The sequence below is a fragment of the Micropterus dolomieu genome, linkage group LG03 (assembly GCF_021292245.1).
Source record: "Micropterus dolomieu isolate WLL.071019.BEF.003 ecotype Adirondacks linkage group LG03, ASM2129224v1, whole genome shotgun sequence".
Classification (NCBI taxonomy): domain Eukaryota; kingdom Metazoa; phylum Chordata; class Actinopteri; order Centrarchiformes; family Centrarchidae; genus Micropterus; species Micropterus dolomieu.
In genome coordinates this window covers 4,310,360-4,329,289 of record NC_060152.1, presented here as the reverse complement: position 1 = coordinate 4,329,289, position 18,930 = coordinate 4,310,360, and the positions used below count along the sequence as shown (strand labels likewise).

At 40.1% G+C, this 18,930-nt stretch overlaps 1 protein-coding gene across 5 annotated transcripts; it reads left to right on the top strand.

Moving 5' to 3' along the window:
- Positions 1-106: 106 nt before the first annotated feature.
- On the top strand, positions 107-16,455 carry hormad1 (HORMA domain containing 1). Of its 5 annotated transcripts, none has more exons than XM_046044629.1 (16): positions 107-197; positions 738-799; positions 1,362-1,506; positions 1,623-1,686; positions 2,419-2,455; positions 2,643-2,663; positions 2,890-2,916; positions 3,013-3,080; positions 3,777-3,928; positions 4,790-4,947; positions 5,218-5,286; positions 5,673-5,733; positions 6,063-6,115; positions 6,649-6,732; positions 7,213-7,266; positions 7,644-8,050. In XM_046044629.1, the coding sequence occupies exons 2-16, from the start codon at positions 767-769 to the stop codon at positions 7,737-7,739; spliced, it is 1,122 nt and encodes a 373-aa protein (XP_045900585.1). In that variant the 5' UTR covers positions 107-197; positions 738-766; the 3' UTR covers positions 7,740-8,050. The 5 variants fall into 5 exon arrangements, with proteins under 5 accessions (XP_045900585.1, XP_045900586.1, XP_045900584.1 ...); XM_046044630.1 differs by lacking the exon at positions 107-197 and adding an exon at positions 305-323; XM_046044628.1 differs by lacking the exon at positions 107-197 and adding an exon at positions 333-483.
- Positions 16,456-18,930: the final 2,475 nt, after the last annotated feature.

Here is an 18,930-nt window from a genome sequence, read left to right as displayed (position 1 = left end):
GACATATACAGTAACCAATAGACGAGCAGAAATGGTCCACAGAGAGCCAATGGAATGTCAGTAACAGCGCAGCGCTCTGTGATTGACAGCCCGTCGCCCAATGATTTTACAAAGTGGAGACTGGGGGCGATGCGGGGGCCGCGCTGCAACAACACAAAGCACCTGACAACAGAAAATATACAATATCGATGCAACACGTATGTTTTTTTTTAACTTTAAATGTATTGCACTCCGTCCTGTGTGAATGAATGAATTAATACACCACAACTAGTTTTAAGAGAGGAACGGCAGCCATTTTACACATTGGACAAGCTCCCTGCTCAGTGATTGGCTACTTGTTTAACTGTTCTTGCCCGTCAATCAAACAATTAGCGGGAACGGTTGTTTTACATTAATACCTAGCTTAGCTTAGCTTGCTTGCAGATCTTAAAAAACAGGGATTGTACTGTATTGTTTTGGAAAATTGTATTTTATTGTTACTATGTAAGTACAAGCTCATTGTCAACAGCCTCGGTTAGCAGCAATACAGAGAGATGGCTCAATCTCAGGGTGACAGAAATAGAAAAATAAGCTAACGTTACCTAATGCTCAACCTGAAGTTATTAACATTAACTTTGTTGCAGCAAAAACGTCTCTGGTTGTAGTTTTTAATGTAATATAATGGTACTAAACTATCTAAAACCATCTTGTTGGCTACTTTGTTACTCCTCCGGTAATTTCTTTGTGTTTTTTTGCAGCTTTTATTTTGTTATCTCTCACTGATGCAATGGCCTGTGTACAACAAGCGAGAACTTCACTGGTAAAATTACTCTTAACTGTTGGACTGAGATAGCTAACTTAAAGCAGATTAAATGTTTTGTGATGAACACATTTAACTTTAGCTTGTTAACTAACTGTGCAAAACTATACAGTTTAAATTTTTCTTTTCCGTAACGTTATTTGTAACAGTTTTAGTTTAAGTAGCTTTACAGTTTTAGTTTAAGTAACTTTACATTTACTTGTATAAATTAGTACAATTTTGAGGTTGTACTTTAGTGTTTCTATTTCATGCTTAGTTACTGTAACGTTAACTTATACCTCTATTTCACTATATAAATATGAGTGCTTGAGGGCTCTCGCAGCCCAGATTTTGTAAAAGGACTATTCACACCAATATTTATCAGAAACCATATTATTAACATTCACATAATTAATATTTAGCTTTTTTAAAAATTTGTCTTAGATGATTTTTGGGTAACTTACTCTTTTATATGTTGAAATATGTTGTAGGTTTACTCAAATGCAGCTGTTGGCTGATTTCTAGTGTTTGTGCTAACTGTGTAAATTAAGCAGGACTCAGTAAATTTCTTTTATTCATACAGGATACTCAGTTGTTGCCTAATCAGGTTCTCTCAGAGCAGCAGTCCTTAGTTGTTATAAAGAAGCTTCTGGCCATCGCTGTGTCTGGCATCACATACCTCCGGGGCCTTTTCCCAGAGAAAGCCTATGGGAACAAATATGTAGAAGGTTAGTTTACACATGGGAACGTATTTGTTCGCGCATCACAGTGGCTATCAAGGTCAATTTACCATTTGGAAATATTTACAATTAGATTCTTACATTCCTTTTTTTTCTTCCCACAGATCAGAAAGTGATGATCCTCAAAGAGGAGCGCAGCTGTCCCGGTGCCAGTCAGATTGTTCAATGGTAAATAACAACAACTTGTTGGCCACCTTTGATCTTTGATCAGGGTCACAAAACAACATTTTGGGGACATAATTCCTGTTGAAATATGATGTTTGTTTGAGTCATAACATGGATCAGGCAGGGTGATAGTGACAGAGTTAAATATAACAATATTTTTGATCAAACAATAAATAAAAGCTCAATAAAAGTAACTGTAAGAGATCTCTGAAAACACAATCTGTATATTGATATTTTTCTTAATAGTTGCTGGTATTGTATAAGGGGAAGGGCAGAGGTGAGATTTTTTTGTTAAATCGGTGTGGAATGATTTGTGGAACTTTTTATGAATGCAAGTAACACAATTTCAGTTTCACACAAAAATAAGCTGTTTATATTTTTGAGTAAAGAGAGTAAGATTTAAGAAAATACAAATTATTTCTTACTATCATGTTGAAATTTTCCTTAAAAAGGGGTCATTTTATTATTGCAGTTTCAACAGTCCTTTTTGTATAGACATTTCACTAATTTGTATATTTTTCCTTATTTTATTCTTGTATGTATTACTGGCAAATCTGTTTTATGCCTCTAGCTACAGTCTACACTATTTCACATTATATCAAATCACATGCAGTACACTTACACCAAATAACAAATAACATTATGACGATGATTTAGGGCTCATTCTGTATGTGGGACAATGTTGGAGGATTTGAAAACCTGATACTTAGATGTGTGTTTTGTAAATTCTTCCAGGATGCAGGGTTGCTTTGATGCTATCCAGAAGAAGTATGTGAGTCATTTTCAACCTTTTCTATCAATCAGACAATTTGCCATGTTCGTCTGCTTCATTAAAAATAGATTTAATTAAGTGGTGAATTAATTTAACATAACAAGCAGAGTAAGTCCGTATTCACATTTTTACCCCTGTCTGATAAAAACAAATGTGGTCAAAGTTTTTGTCATTTTTCCCCCACCAGCTGCGGACAGTAATTATGTCTGTAAGTATTTTGTTCATATTTGACTGCTTATGTGTTGTCTTTTTGAACGTTTAATTGTGATAAACACATTGGGCTTAGGAGCCTGCCTGGGAACATCACAGTAGCAAAGAGATAAGCTTTAACTAGACTCAGTTTTGAGCTGATGTTGTGTAGCATTTAGTCTTTTCTATAAGGCCTGAAAGACATCCAGAAATAATCATGATGCTTATGTTTTGTCCTTTTTTAGATCTACACTGACCCAGAGAACCCCCAGGTAACCCCCAGGATGTCTTCTTGCCATTGATGTTGAACAATAATTTGCTGCTATAGAGATGTAGAAATAACAAGCTGTTTATTGTCTTGTTTTCAGAAAGTGACTGAGTTTTACCAGTTTAGGATCCAGTACACTGCAAAAGGAGCAGAAATGGACTTTGAAAGGTATGTTTTCTTTCACTTTTTACTAAAAGAAAATACAAGTTTGGATAATCTCTAAATTGGTTTTACACTCGCATCCCAGTAAGTGACTTGCCTTTTGGTCTAATTGTGACTGAGCATGAATTAACCCCTTTAACATGGTTTATTCCTTAAATTCACAAGTGGTTCAGAAGTTGGAATATAAAACAATAGAATTTACTCTGTAACCTCATTTTATCGTTACATACACATTTCAGCATGGCACACTTGATATAGTAAGTGTGGAAACTCAAGCATGTAATGTAACTAGGTTTCTACCGTAGCTAAGCATTTACTATAATTTAAAATGATTTAAAATGAAGTTATGTAGTTTGGATACTTTGCCATAAACTATGTTTGAATGATGGACCTAGCAGACTTGAAAAGGTCCCATATTTCATTCAGCGACTTGTACTTGCAGCAACACTGTGCTACAACAGCATTTAACAGGTGGAGTGTTAAAAGTCAGAGTAGTTTCAGATTCTCCAGTCATGAACAGGCCCCTGCCACCTAGGCACCTGTAAAGGGTGACTGAACTTTCTAATCCAACATGGTTCACAGAACATACCAAAAACCTTAATATAATGTTTACCTGGCATAGTGACTGAAGGATCAGATATTTAAGCAGCACTGGGCTGATGGTTTGTGTTCACTTCTCATCCTGCCTCTTTTCTTCATCAGCAACAACAACAACAACAAGGTGTCAATGCCGTGCGGCAACACTAGGAAGGCCAGCATCTTGCTGGTGAGGAAGCTCTACACTCTGATGCAGAATCTGGGTCCTCTGCCAGACAATGTCTGCCTCAACATGAAGCTGGCTTACTATGACAATGGTAAGACACGCAAACACACAGAAGCCCACCATAGTTAAGATTTCTACAAGTGCAGTAAAGTAAAACGAGCTAAAGATGTTAATGCTTTGCACATGTTTAATATTACACTGACTAGATTTGTTTTTTATAAATGTCGTGAGCTGCGCTGCTTGAACTCTTACATGTGCTGCAGCTTTGATCAAAGCCTATATGCATTTGTCACATTTTAGCTGATGCTCTAATCTGACTTGAGTGTCTTGCTGAAAGACCACCAGTTTCAAAAGGAGATGAAATAAGTCACACATCAGACACAAACATGTGCTGCTATATTTAAGTGTACTTAAACGTGTCTAGGCTGCAGTTTATCACCTATCTCCTCAGATTAACATTTTTTTTACTGCCCATTTTTATTTTGAAAATTTTGAGATTTTATCACAAAGATCTACAAATTGATTCTGCTGAGATTCACAAGGCACGTGGCCTTATAGTTATCTGTCTTTGCTAACAGGAGTTAAAATTTTAGGCTGTAAAGACAAGTAATTCCTCATGTACAGAGTATGTTTGTAACGGTTGTTACAAGTACTGAAGAGTCAGATGACATTTCTCTTTGACAGTTGTTGTTAAAACATTAAAGTTTTGAAGTTACACTCAGCAGACAAGACCACAAGGATATACATACTAAATTCTTTGCTTGTAAAATCATGCACTGCTTTGATCAGAGTGGGAAGAAATGTGCTAGAATTAGAAAGTGTGTTTGTACCGGGTTGGGATTGGTCAGCCTGTCGAATTTATACATGACCAGTCCCATTCTTCTTCAGGTTTTGTTTGTCTCTGTCTCACTGTTTGTTTCTCTTTCCATCTGTTTGTTTGTCTGTTTTCCAGCCACTCCTCAGGACTACCAGCCGCCGGGCTTCAAAGAGGCAGACGGCGACACCATGGAATTTGAGAAGGAGCCGGTCAAACTCGCCATGGGCGAGGTGACCACTCCCTTCCACACTCTGAAGTTGGACATGGCCACAGAGAGACAGAGGCTGGAGCAGGTGAATTAAAGAAAGCTTGAGACAAAGGGACAGAAATAAAATGTTAAACCTCACTTGAAGTAGGCAGTGAGGCATTGTAAAACCTTTTAAATGTGCTCTAATAAATATGTTAGAGTTTAGTAACTCCTCGTTCTTTTTTTATATTCACTGTCTTTAATGGACAATTGAATGGCCTTTGTCTCCTACTCACCAAGGTTTACTGCAGTCAGCACTTTCAAGAGCTGATATGTGATTGACAGCTGAGCTATGCATGTTGCTAAATGTCTGCAGGTGGAGGAGAGTGTTCATGCGACGGAGAAGTGGGTTCTGAAGATGGAGGAGGAGGGCGTCCTGTTGCAGGTCAGTACATAAACAACTCAGACATAAAGCTTGTTCACACTCAGCAGGGCAAAGTGATCAGTGTAATCAAATTAATGATAAAAGAGCTTAAAAAACACCAAGAAGTGATGACTCAAAAAGGTTTGATTTGATTCAAGATGTAATGATTCTTAACCCTCACAAAAGACAATATTGTGTGAATTTAGTTTTATTGTAACACAATGTAAGACAGAGTGCAATGTGTTGAACAGCTTTGTTATTTACAAGTGAATTGAGAAATGCCTAAATGTTGCAAATGCAAGTGAGGCTACAGGTCAGACGTTTGTGTTATCAAAAGCAGTTGGTTGATGTGGTCAGTATGCTGACTGTGTGATCACGGTGTTCAGATAACATGTTTTAATCTTTAGAGTCATATGATTGAAGATGGGGAGAAACCTGACTACGAGAACACGGACTTTGACAACACTGGTAAATCCTCCTCACATTTCACTTGAACTGTGTACATAGTAAGAAAAATGGCCCCATGGGAATTATTAAAGTAGTTATTCTTATAGGCAAGTAGAAATATATATATATAAAAGGTTATTATCAGGTCCTTAAAAAAAACTGACAGTGTCATAATTTCAACTAAAGGCCTCACCTGGAGTTGAATACCCTTGAAATAAAATTCAGTGGCAGATATCTTTGTTGTTGGTTTTACATAATTTCCCATTGAGTTGTGATTTCATGATGTTTCAATTATTAAACTGCGAAATCTAAAATAAACACAAAAAAGCAATTTTTTTTGTGAACTCAAGAGATCCAGATGAGCTGTCATGAGAAGATCGAGAGTTGTGAGGAAGCCACAGAGGTAGGTGTGGCCTTTTCTAAACAGACCTCAACACATAATTTCTAGCTTCTGCTACATTACATTAATATACTCTAATCCCAGTAGCTTGATTCATCATTCTTCCTTGTCAAGTGGATATTGGTGGTGAGGAACCAAAACAAAAAATTGGAGATTATCCTAATCAAAAGCAAGTAAATGTAACAAAGTTAAAGGTATTAAAAAAAGAAGGGAATAAGGTTTTTGTTAAGAAGTGGAAGACCAGTTTTTGTCTGCCGTTGTTGGTCTGGGCTTACTGGGGATCCATCCCTTCTTGCATTCAATGTTTGTTTTTGTAATGACTGATGGGAGCAGAGACACAATGATAAAAATCTTTTCATAACTGGTTTAAGTATATATGTATAGACAAGGCGTCACCAACTCAAAAGAAATGTTAAGAGTTTCTTAGCAGTCTGAAAAAGCATAACGACTGCAGGCTCTGCGTAAACATGAAGCAAAGTGCCACTTCAAGTGCACTTAATGGTCGGTAGCGTTACAGGCCATCTGTCCCCTCTCAGCTCGACACTTTGGTGAAGAAGACCTCCGACATGGAGGTGGCCCGGAAGAGGACCAGGAGTGGACGGATTATCAAGTCCACTACGGTCAGTCAGCCACTCAAAACTCAACAGCCACCAATTCTCTCCTTACACTTGTACAGCTAGATGACCTGAGACCACTTAAACATTATTCACCTGTCATTAAGTCTCTTTGCTTTGTTAATCAACCAATTAGCAGAATTGATGTCTCTATGATTGAGCATAGGTTAGCCACATTGTACCCATAATGCTCTTTTGAGTTGGCAGTGTTTTGACCTAAAAGTAAGATTTACATGTTTCTTTCTTTGAGGCAGTGATTATTTCATAAATGTGGTAAGCCATTTAATTTAACTAGACTTTCCACAATTAAATATGATTTCCCTCAGGTTATTTTAAATCTTTTAGGATGTTTATATGCATTGACTTACAACTGGGCTATTTGGGTATTTGGGTATTTGGGTAAACTACACCACTGCGGCTGATTAGCACAGCAGAAGATTGTCTCTTATGGATGTATTTGATGTGTGTATGTATGTGTGTGGGCAGGAGACAAACCTGACTGTGAACAACAAGAAGCTGACAGCTATGAAGGATAAAGTGGTGAGAAACTCATCCTTACTGCACTTATAAACTCTGATCTGATCCTAATATAAACATAAAGCTGTAAATGCAGCTAGCGAATAATAAAGCACTTTTTAATCTATTATGTAAGACACTAGTATGCAGCCCCGGATCACTTCATTCAACATGCAGTATTTGTATTTGTTGCGGAAAAGACTTCTTTGTTTTAGGGTGATAAAACTGCTGTTCTTCTGCCTGAAAATGTGTTTTGAGATTTATGATGAATTTTGAAATGGAAAATGCGTAGGAACCCTGTTTGTTTCACAGATGAGTCAGCACTGATCACTTTGGTTTCAGAGTGGGATGTTGTCTGTAGAAATTCTGTGGTTGACTTTTGTTTCTTCTGCTGCTTTCAGGTTTCTCAGTATGACATCCCAAACAGCCAGGAAACGCTGTCTACCTCCGCTCCTAAGAAGAAACGCAAATTCAGCGAGCCCAAGGAACGCTTCTGACCTCACACCCGCTGTTACCACAGCAGCACTGCTCTATTGATTTACATTGACATTTTTTTAAGTTTCAATTGACATGTTACATAGCTGTTTTTAAAGGGAATCCCACATCCCTTTTAGCATTCATTTGTGATATAACTGTTTGTTTGCTCTACAATTTATTTTAATGCAATGCAAATATAAGTTGGAATACTGGTGAACAAATGTATTAATGATTTATTAAGTTGATCTAATGGCTGTTTGTTTTGATGTTAGCATTCTGAGTTACTTGTTTAAATGGCAGATTTCATAATTGAATAAAATACATAAATGCATCCAGTGTTGCCTGGTGTCACAGTTTATAGCACAAACAAGTGTTCTAGCAAAGTACTTTAAGGAGCATCAATGTCACTAATCGAGTTAGGAGGAAAGGATTATCTCCTTTCAAGTATTTGGATGATTTTGTTTGGGCAGATAAATGCTTGTAAAAGTGATGTGTTTTATTAATATAATTTTTTATTATAAATGTATGCAGAGGATTTGGTTATTCCCTTGTGCCGCACAGCTCGCAAAATGGTGTGAGTAGTGGTGAGAATGTGTACATTTTGAGTGTAGGTGAGTTTTTACATGCAGTCGTTTAATTCTGATTTGTCTGTGTACAGTATGTGTGTGTTTAATTTTTGACATTTTATCTTTTTTTATATCCTATGCTCTGGAAGAAAGTGAATTGATGAGTGTAAAGCAGCTCTGGAGGCCATACGGTTGTAATGCTCAGCAGCTGCTTCCATCAGCATTAAGACACTGTCAGACACCTGTGCTTGCCTCTTGTTTTGTAAAGAGGAAATACAGTTGTCTTCTACGGTTTAAAGATTTAACAGTTTCAGCTTCCTGCCAGCAAAAACCTCCTGCTCTGCCTCTGGGAAAGAAAATTCAACTTCACCTGTCTCTTGAAAAACAAACCTCCATCTTTGAATAGACCCAGAAATGCCACCATTTGCATGTGAGATGCCTTAAATGAAGCTGTTAAGTGAAAGTGGATTATATCTGTACACAGTGACCTTTGGGCCCAGATAAGGGCCCATCAGCAGCCTCCCGCCCGGCAAGCTGTGTGTTTTTAATCTCCTATTGTTTTTTCCCAGAGACAGGGACATTTGCTGATAGACTGCCTTAACTCACTGCGGATCAATACTGCAGGAAGCCTTTGTGATGCATATCCAAGCAGCCCCCACCTCTCTGTCTGCAGCAGGCCAGAGGGGGGAGAGCAAGAGAGACTCCATCAAATCAGCCCTCACTTCCTAACACGGGCATTGTCTTCTCCACCACATTTGTTTCATTGTCTGTGTGTTTTTTATGGGTATTTCTGATAACGAAGAAGCGTAAAGCAGAATGGACTGGGAAATCCATGCTGGACAATACCCACATACCAGCACACTGACTGTAAGCTTTATGAGCTGTGAAATTAATCAGGGTTGCCTCACCTCACAGCCCGACTCCAGTGGCATTTTTCAACACTTTTTATTATTTTGACAGCAGGGGGTTCTGTGGGTATTGATGTGATGAAATGCAATGACGGTAAAGGCACCTCTACAGGTCTAGTCATGTAGATAACTAGTGTCTCTGCTATAGACATTATAAACACTTTATCACAGGAATGAACCAATATATAGCGCCCAAAAGGCAAAAAGTATCCAATGGCATTGAAAATAAAAAGAAATGTACGCTGGAAAATACACATTTGGAGAAATTGTCTCATCTAGCACCCACAGTGTCACCCTTGGAGACATGAAGGCACAAAGACTTGATAATGGACCACTTTCAATAACATCTTAGTTGAAAATGAAAAAACAACATAAGACTATGTTTTAATTGTAGACTAGTGTTTCCGTCAAAGCACGTTCCAGATTTCTAACAATGGAGGGGAGAAATGAATCTAAATTGCAATTTTATTTTGCGTCCACCCTCAGTCCTTCACTCGGATCCTGGGACTCTACATCATTTCTGTACACACACGTCTCCCAGAAATGAATTCTGAAATTAAATTCAGGGACACACGTCCAGCGGCCAGTGTTAACAGATCAATCAGCTGGCCAAACAGCAGGAGGGGCCCGTTGGATGCCTCTGCAGACCAATCAGAAATCTGGGTTTGGCCTGTCTGAGTCAATAGCTTAGGTCCAGGGCCGCCTGGGTATGGTCAAGGCAAGACACACTGATGGACAGACAGCCGCAGTCCATCCCAGGGCTCCATATAGATTAACGCCAGCTTCTGTGCGCCTATAGTCGCCGTGCGGTGATTGTGCCTGCAGGGCCTATAGGCCCCAGGGGGGGCTGGGCTATACAGCAGGAGGGGGAGGAGCAAGGGATGGAGTGGACATCCAGCTTAGGGACCATGACCCCTTTGACATTGCCAGAAGGGCAGCAAATGTTTCCGAGCTGATTAGCACTTCCCCTGCAGAGTACACCAATCCCTGTTAACCCTTTGGAATCGGGTAGTGAGTGGCCAGAGGTGTTGGAGAAATCCAGAAAATATGTCATTCAAATATTTTCTGGAAAAAATATAAGCAGGTTAAAACAAGCATTAAGTGAATTCCGATTTTTTTTAAATAAAAGCCTAAAAGGATTAAACATTCTTACTGCACTTACTGCAGCACATGGTATGTTACCAAAGTTAAAAGTAACTAAGTACTGGACTGTCAGTTTTTTTCCTTTTACTCTACTACATGCTTCTACTTCACTGCATTTCAGAGGGGAATATTGCGCATGTTATTCCACTACATTTAGTTACTTTGCAGATTAGTCTTCGATTTTATGACATATACTGTCAAGCCCAAAATTATTCATACCCCTGGCAAATTCTGACTTAAAGTTACTTTTATTCAACCAGCAAGTTGTTTCTTGATTAGAAATGACACAGGCGTCTCCTAGAAGATAATAAGACGATGTACAAGAGGCATCATTGGGAACAGCTGTCTTAATCAACTCAACAGGTGAAAATCAGAAGTTCTCTGCTGTTGGTTTGTGGACAGTCATGGCTAAGACAATGGAGCTCACTGAGGACCTGCAGGCTATAAGACCATATCTAAATGTTTTGAAGTATTATTAAAAAATACAAAACGTTCCACACTGTGAAAAATCTCTGAGGACGTGGTCGGAAGCCAAAAGTGACACCTGTGCTGACCAGGAGGATAGTGAGAGAGGTAAAAAAGAATCCAAGGATCACCACCGAGGCCATCCTGATGAATCTGGGCTCTTCTGGTGGCAACATCTCAAGGCAGACAGTCCAACGGACACTGCACACCGCTTGGTTCAACGGACGCAGACCAAGGAGGACACCGCTTCTCCAGATAAGGCACACAAAAGCCTACTTGGCCTTTGAAAATGCTCATCTGGACAAAGAAGACATGGTAGGACCACGGCTGTGGAATAGCCTACCCCTTAGATCTCCATGTTAGATCTGCACAATCTGTAGATCAATTTAAAAGCAGGCTAAAAACACACCTGTTCTCTTTAGCTTTCAACACAGAATAAGCAGGTTACATTGGCTGTTCCACTATTTTAATTTCTGTTGTATTTTATTATCTTGTTGTTTTATTCTGATTAATTGATTCCATGTGTACAGCACTTTGGTCAGCAGAAGTTGTTTTAAATGTGCTTTATAAATAAATTTGACTTGACTTCTGGTCTTCTGTTTTATAGTGAGATGAAACAAAAATTGAATTGTTTGGCCACAATGATGTAGCCTGATGTTAAAAAAAGGAGAAGCCTTCAACCCTAAGAACACCATCCCCACTGTCAAATGGTGGTGGGAACCTAATGTTTTGGGGTTGTTTTTCAGCCAGTGGACCAGGGAACCTAATCACAGTAAATGGCACCATGAAAAAAGAGCAATATAATATAATTCTCAACAACATCAGGCAGTCTGCAGACCAGTGGGGACCAGTGGACATTTCAGCACGACAACGACCCAAAACACACAGCAAACGCGGTGAAGAAATGGTTTGCAAACAAAAACATTAACGTTTTGCAGTGGCCCATCCAGAGTCCTGACTTAAATCCCATTGAGCATCTGTGGGAGGGAGCTAAAGATCAGGGTGATGGTAAGGAGACCCTCCAACCTGAAAGAGTTGGAGCTCATTGCTAAAGATGAAAGGGCAAAAATACCAGTGGAGATATGCAGAAAGCTGGTCAGCAATTATAGCAAGCATTTGATTGCTGTAATAGCCAATAAAGGCTTTTCGATTGATTATTGAGACGGGTATGAATAATTTTGGACATGCCACTTTTTGTTCAAATGTCAAGAAAAGATGAGTAATACTTTTTCCACAATGATTCCTCATGTACATCGTCTTATTATCTTCTGGGAGACGCCTGTGTCATTTCTGATCAAGAAATAACTTGCTGGTTGAAAAACAGTAACTTTAAGTCAGAATTTGCCGAGGGTATGAATAATTTCGGGCTTGACTATATAATATATATATATATATATATCATCTCTCAACAACAATCCAGTTCAAAGTGTTGCACATAAGAAATAAAAAGGCATTAAATCACATGGCGAAAGCAAAAGACATAAATAGGATGTAATAAAGAATAAAATAAAATAGAAGATAAAAATAAGCAAAAAATGAATGAAAGCTATTAAATGGGGGGATAGAAAAACAGTGCAGTTACAGTTCAGTACAAAATATGAATAGTTTCAAATTTAATTTGATAGAAGGCAGTGGCAAAGTTTTAAGACTAGATTCAAAAGGACAGTTGGAGCAAGTAACTTTTGAATACAGAACTTTTGCTTGGAGTAATTTTAAACTGTCGTACTGCTGTTTTTAAGTATGTGAGTACTTCTTCCACCACTGTATGTTTCCAGAGAGTAAGAATCCTCACTGTAACAGCAGTGGATGAATTAACAAGAAGGAATGAAACATCCTGAACAACCACAAGGTGGCGATAAGTAGCCATGGAATGACCTGCAAGAATGAGGCCTTCATAGATAACGCCTGCTGCCTTGTGCCCTGACAGAAAAGCATCTTCTTTCTCATGCATGCCTTAATCAGCTCGTGAAGTTGGCCTCCATACTGTATACAATTTAAAAAGCATGAGATCCCACTAAACAGCCAACATGAGGCTATTCAGCTTGTCTTTTGAGAGACACTGCAGTGGAGTCAACAGTATTGATCCGAATAAGGAATGATAAAAGGAGGGGAGACTGAGAGCAGGTGGTAGTGGGCCAGCAGATTCAGGGATTTGGTCGCTCACCGGGTATGTATGGTTAGCGCTGCAGAGTGGCGAGGGGACCAATACCTACTCGAAACAGATGCTCAAAGCAATGGGATGTGCCCCCATTGTGATCAGAGTGGACAGCTGAATTGTTTACCACCAAAGGGCCCTTTTCTTCAGTGGCAGGCCCGCGCACAATGGGGCCCCCACCGCACTGACACACTGAGGGCTTCTGCAGGGGGAAGCAGGGGAGGGTGGGGTGCTTGTGCATCGAGGGATAGGGGGTTTATAGGGTTAGCCTCTGTCCGTACCCCCTTTTTTCTTTCTCTGTGCTCAGATGGACTTCTCTGCTCCCCCCCATCTCCTCCATAAAGCCCCCCTAAAGCTACCGGAGGGCAGGGGTTTAAATGTCACGCTTGGCCATCAGAGCACCCAGCCCCCGGCTCGTGTCTCCTGGGGGAAGCACGCCAAGAGACAGGGAGAGGGAGAGAGGAAAGCTAAGGGGAGGGAGACACTTGCCCTTGCCCCATTGTCCATTACGATAGGCATGAGCTGCTAACTGACTCCAAATCAAGTGTATCCTCTCGCCACGCGCCCTAGCCTTGTCCTGCTCTTGCTCAAACACAAAGGGCCTCTATGTTTTTGTTTTTTCAACCATCCATAGGTGAATAGCAGCTTTGGTCATGGTATGTTTGACAGAGCAGCTTAAAGGAGGCTGCTGAGTCGAAATTCAGCTGGCCAACGGGCTGAATGATAAACACAGTTTGTCATCCTGAGACGCTTACGATCCGTCCTCATTGCACTCCGGTGAGCTCTTACATGACAAAAATCAATGCTAACTTTTTGCGTTCAGTCACATATGAGGAACTTCAAAACGTTAAAGCGGGCAGAGGGGGGATTAGGTGTGGGGTGACAAAGTGTCAAGCTGAAATACAAGTACAGGACGAAATATACGAGCTGCCGGCCAACTTTATCCCAGCCCAAGGTCCTGGCCCATACTTAACCCACGCACAAGATTGAGTGTTTTATGTATCTATTTGTTCTAAATAGTCGCACACTTGACCTTGAGTCAAGATGTGTGTGCTTGCAGCCTGGCCCGGGAATCATCCCTCCTGTCAATGACGGGTAGAAGTGACCTTGAACTGCCGAGGCGCAGGCGTAGCTGAGTGCACAAACTCATTTAACTCCTGGGTTTGTTATCGACATGCTGTAATCATTAACATTATGGATGATGAATAACTACTGACTGCCCTATACCTGTGCAATACGTCGCCGTGCCATGCAGACTGAGGCAAGCTAGGGGCTGGCAATAGCAGACACGCCATGTTGATGGTCAGGTGACTAGAGGGCCACATCACTTAAGACTTTTTTTCCCACCCAATCACAGCAGCAACTCATCAAGAGTGCCTGCAAAGCACACAGAGGTGCTTAAGGACATAGATCACTCCTGTGCTTTTTGCTTCTTTTTTTTTCTAGCTCACATACCTCTATGTGAACACTTAACCTCCAGCATCAGCTGTTCAGGCATCTGCAGTGGATTTTTTTTTTCTCTTGACTCTGTATTGATTGTTGTAAATGGGTGAACTTACTGTAGTTTCTGGAAAACACAGAAAACGGACAAAGAAATTATTATGGTCAACATTGCCAGGGCTGGAGGCATGAATTTTAAATTTTAGGTTTTTAACACTAAAGCAAGTGAGTGGTTAAGTATTTATGAAGTAATTTGGGAGAGGGGCACAGAATAAGTCCTAAAATGTTGGGAAAATTTTTCTTGCACGCCATTTCTCTGTTATAGTAATTCGAGGGCTCTGTTAACAATTATGTCATCAGTTTCCTTTTTTTTGAGTTGTTTCTTTTTGTGCTGGTGTGATAACATAATGGCCCTTTTGGAGCTAAACTCACACACTACATCAGGGACCGTAAAAGTCGCTTTCTGCATTCTTGTTTGCATTTCTACTGCATCTGAGGAAGTTTGAAGATTATGTAAATTAGTCCAATAAAGGATTGAGGTTGAAGTCATTGGGTGGATGGGAAGTTATGAATAAGTAAGCATTTTAAATACAATAAAGTGCCCTTACCACTTTCTTGTTTCAAACAGAAGTTACATTTATGCCATACTGATTCTTCACATTCCAGCTATAAGAGCTTATAAGAGTTACAATTAAATTTTAAAGAATACTTACAGTATGCCAGATAAGCAGTGACCATTAACAAATGTTAAATTTTCACTTCAGTGTCTTGAACCCTAATTACTAAAGGGGTGTGACCAATAATGATGATGCAATATGTCATGATGTGCTTTCCTGTGATGTGTTATCAAACTCTGGCATGGGTGTGATACTAAGGCATAGGTCCTTCCTTCTTATACTCCAGACACGTCATGCTAAAACTACTTCTCCTTTCTTGCAGTTTAACTTCAACTGGTTGTTTCAGACTGAAGTACCTGAAAACCAGGTTATGTTGTGATCATGAAGAACTAAATTTTTTATAGTAAGAAGCATATATAGACAATACATTTTAAGGCTCATGTCACTGCCTTTTTTATACTAAGGTCTCAGTTGTCTATAAAAACAGTGGCAGGTTCTCCTTTATGGAAAAAATATGATTATCATGGGAAAATTCTTGTCAAATTGTGTGAGTAATGTGATTTATAGCACTAATAATTACTGCAGATTTGTTTTTGGTGCAAATGGAACAACCATTAAGAGAGTAACATTTTATAATCAGCGTGTGTAAATATACTACATGATGCAAATAAATTACGCCTGCCTTAGGCAAATTAATAAAACAGTACTGGAAATCTTAAGAAGGCCATCTGTCAGACTCAACATACAGTGAAATACTAAAGACAGAACCAGCTCACTGCAGTCTGGCAGCCTTTCACAAGTTACCCAGAAGTTTGCAATAGCAGTGAATATACATTCCATATACAGTAACTCAGAGTTTTCAGACCAGGTCTTGAGTTTGACCACATACACAATCTGCCTGAGGGGGGAGAAAGTTTGGTAGATTTTCCTCTCTCTCTCTCTGATGGCCTTGGGAGTTTGACTTCTGCCCTGACAGTGTTTTCCTCCTCTTCAGGCTTTGAGGGCTTTTCATCTCGCCAAGGTGCAAGGGCAGCCACTTCTCTCCTCTCCCAGCCCCTTCCTCCCATCCAGCATGCACATGCACATACACATTTGGATTTCCATTTTAGCTATAGTGCGAGATTAGCAGCTCCACCACCCCAAGGCTGGCTTAAGACATGAGGGCAGACATCCAGCAGTGTTGGTGGGATGCATGCGGGGGAGAGGACCCCCGAAGACTTGTTTAAGGCTGCTGGATACTATGGATGAATCCTCAAAACACACATGTGGTTGTTTAGGATGAGTTTGATGGCCTCACATATCGCTAGAGCTGCACTGTATGGGAAAAATACTTAAAAGTAAGTTAAAAGTAGCTACTGTACTTACAGATTTTTGATAGAGAAAGCCAGTGACATATTTTTGTTTGGATTTTGGTTCAATAAAGTTGAACCTCTTGAACCCAAGACTTTCTTTTGTTCCTTTTGTTTCTAGGCTCACTTCACCACGGGCTTACTCAAAAATGCCATTATTTAGCGTTTGGTGCTCCACAGGGGTTACAGTTCTGTAAATTGCTTTATTTTCTTAGTTTTTTCCTAAATGGAGGCTATCACTGCTGATGCTACCTTCTTCCTCCTCGTCATCATTCTGAAAGGACTGGGGCAGACCATACATCACTTCCTCCGCATCAGAAAACAAAACATGCTTAAAACCAAATGCGAATGATTTCATTTGTTTTTAGTGTTATCTAGATTTAGTTTTATTTGCCCAGAGTTTGAGCTATCCATAACTGAGATTTTTGCCTGAAATGACAGTGGATCAAATTTAATTTGTGGTGCTTAAAGCATTTAATTTACAATTTATAAAATTAATCAGCATCATCCTTTTCCAGAATCTGTGTCCCTGTTACCCTGGATCCACAGAACATGCTGTCAACAGTTTTAATAGTGACTTTTTCTTCAGTAGCATTTTCTTTGAGCACTACTGGTGTATTGATGAATATTTTCAGGCCTATAGTCAAACCACAGTGGTAGGACAACAGGCCATTTGACCACAAACCTCCAACAAGCCCATTCGACATATCAGGCATACTTTGGCAACAGCGGCCGTTGCAACTGACCCGTAACATGTGGCCCAACTACAACTAAATTGTGGCTGAATTATTGATACAGTGGCGTTGGCCGCTTTGCAAGTGGGGGCATGAAAGGGAGCCAACATGGGAATGGTCTGCTAATTTTATATGGGAGCCTCAGGGCACATTCCTCCCAGCAAAGACCAAACATATTGACATATGTGTGTAGGGGGAGAGACTGTATATATAATATCAGCTTGGAGCTGAAGGAGAAAAATAAAATGGACAATGTGACTTTCCATATAGACCAGACCTCAGTCAACACATGTTGCATCTCCCATTTTTCTGAAAATATGGCTATGCTATCTGAGAATGTTAAGGCTGAGATGATGCATGTAAGGTTTGTAGGTTGGAGGTAGGTTTTCCCTTTTGCTCGCCTGCTTTTTAGATTGCTCCCCTGGAATCATTACAGCTAAACTGTCTATTTCACATTCATTTGTCAGTGTAATGTCAATACTGTACAGAGAAATGGTGAGATGAATTGTGATGTATGGGATCAAGTCGTTTGGAAGAGTAGTCCAGGTGGTGGGGGCTGTTTGTTGCTGAGCCAAGGTTGTTGACCATCGGTAAGCTGGTAGGCTAATTTCTCCAGAAGTGTCCAAAAGCCTTTGTGTCCTCAGTGCACTTTTATTTCCACCTCTCTTGGAATTGTGATGACCATGCCTCGGGGCGACAGAGACACCTTGAGGAGGGCCCACCTTTAAATCCGCTGCTCCATGACTTCAACCATGACCCCTCGCTGGAGGGATCCCTCAGGCGAGATTTAAACGAGCTCCCCCAGGTCCGCTGCGGCTCCTCTATTCACTGTCACATTTTAAAAGACATGAATTAGCCCTCTCTGATGGTTGATTGTAAAATGTATGTGAATTAAAAAGAAAAGATTTGGATAAATTGATATAAAAACGTACATATGTGAGTAAATGTGCCGTGACGTGTATATGTATAACAGTGTGCCAGAGAGAAGAAAAGGGCTGATTTTGAAGTGACAGTGACAGAAAGACATGTTGAGGGCCCCTGAAACCCCCTTTTCTTTTTCTTTCTTTCTTTCTTTCTGTCTTTCATCTTCTGGGATAGAAGGGAATCCCAGTGATCAAAATACAAAAGCACCTTTACTGTATTTACATGTCATCAGGCTCCAGACATTTTCTTTAATCCTGTCTTTTTTATATCTTTCACGTTAAATACTATCACTTACATTTTTACAGTTCTTCTTTCGCTCTCTCTCTTTTGCTATTATGGAGGACGAATGGCGTAGAAAAGCATACAATATACAGGCTATTGATCCACGCCCATCACTGCAGAAAAAAAGTCAGTTCAGGGGGTGGGGGAATGGAGGGGGACTGGACACAGCGATCGATAACCTACTCTATCAGCCGTTTCCATGGCAACCGGCTGAGCAAGGACAGAGGGCTGCCATGCATTTTGCACCTGTCTATTTCATATACCTATTGTGATAATGAACGTGTCAGGGAAATGAATGCAGAGGTGACGTGGGGCTCCAGCCCAGAGTCAACTTCCACAATTAAAGAAATTACATAAAGGTTAATAGCTTGCTGGAAAAAGAGGTAAAAAATGGCAGCAAGGATGGGTATTCTGGCGGGATTTCAGTGACCTCCTCCTCTCCCTGATGTGGGTTGAAGGACGCTTGAAGGCAGACTAGGTTGCAGCAAGTCGGATGCAAATCTAGGTGTCTGGGTTCGGGGTTATTTTCAGAAAAACATGCACATGATGACAGATGATGTTTTCAAATCGGCAGTTGTTTCAGGACAGTGGCGAAAGGGCCTCTTTTGTGGTTGACCCCAATTTGGAG

What these genes read in the sequence shown, in the direction of transcription:
- hormad1 (XM_046044627.1), top strand. An exon ending in AGGAGGGCGTCCTGTTGCAG is followed by an intron (nt 5,287 to 5,672) that starts GTCAGTACATAA and finishes TTTAATCTTTAG; the next exon opens with AGTCATATGATTGAAGATGG. An exon ending in CAGCTATGAAGGATAAAGTG is followed by an intron (nt 7,267 to 7,643) that starts GTGAGAAACTCA and finishes TGCTGCTTTCAG; the next exon opens with GTTTCTCAGTATGACATCCC.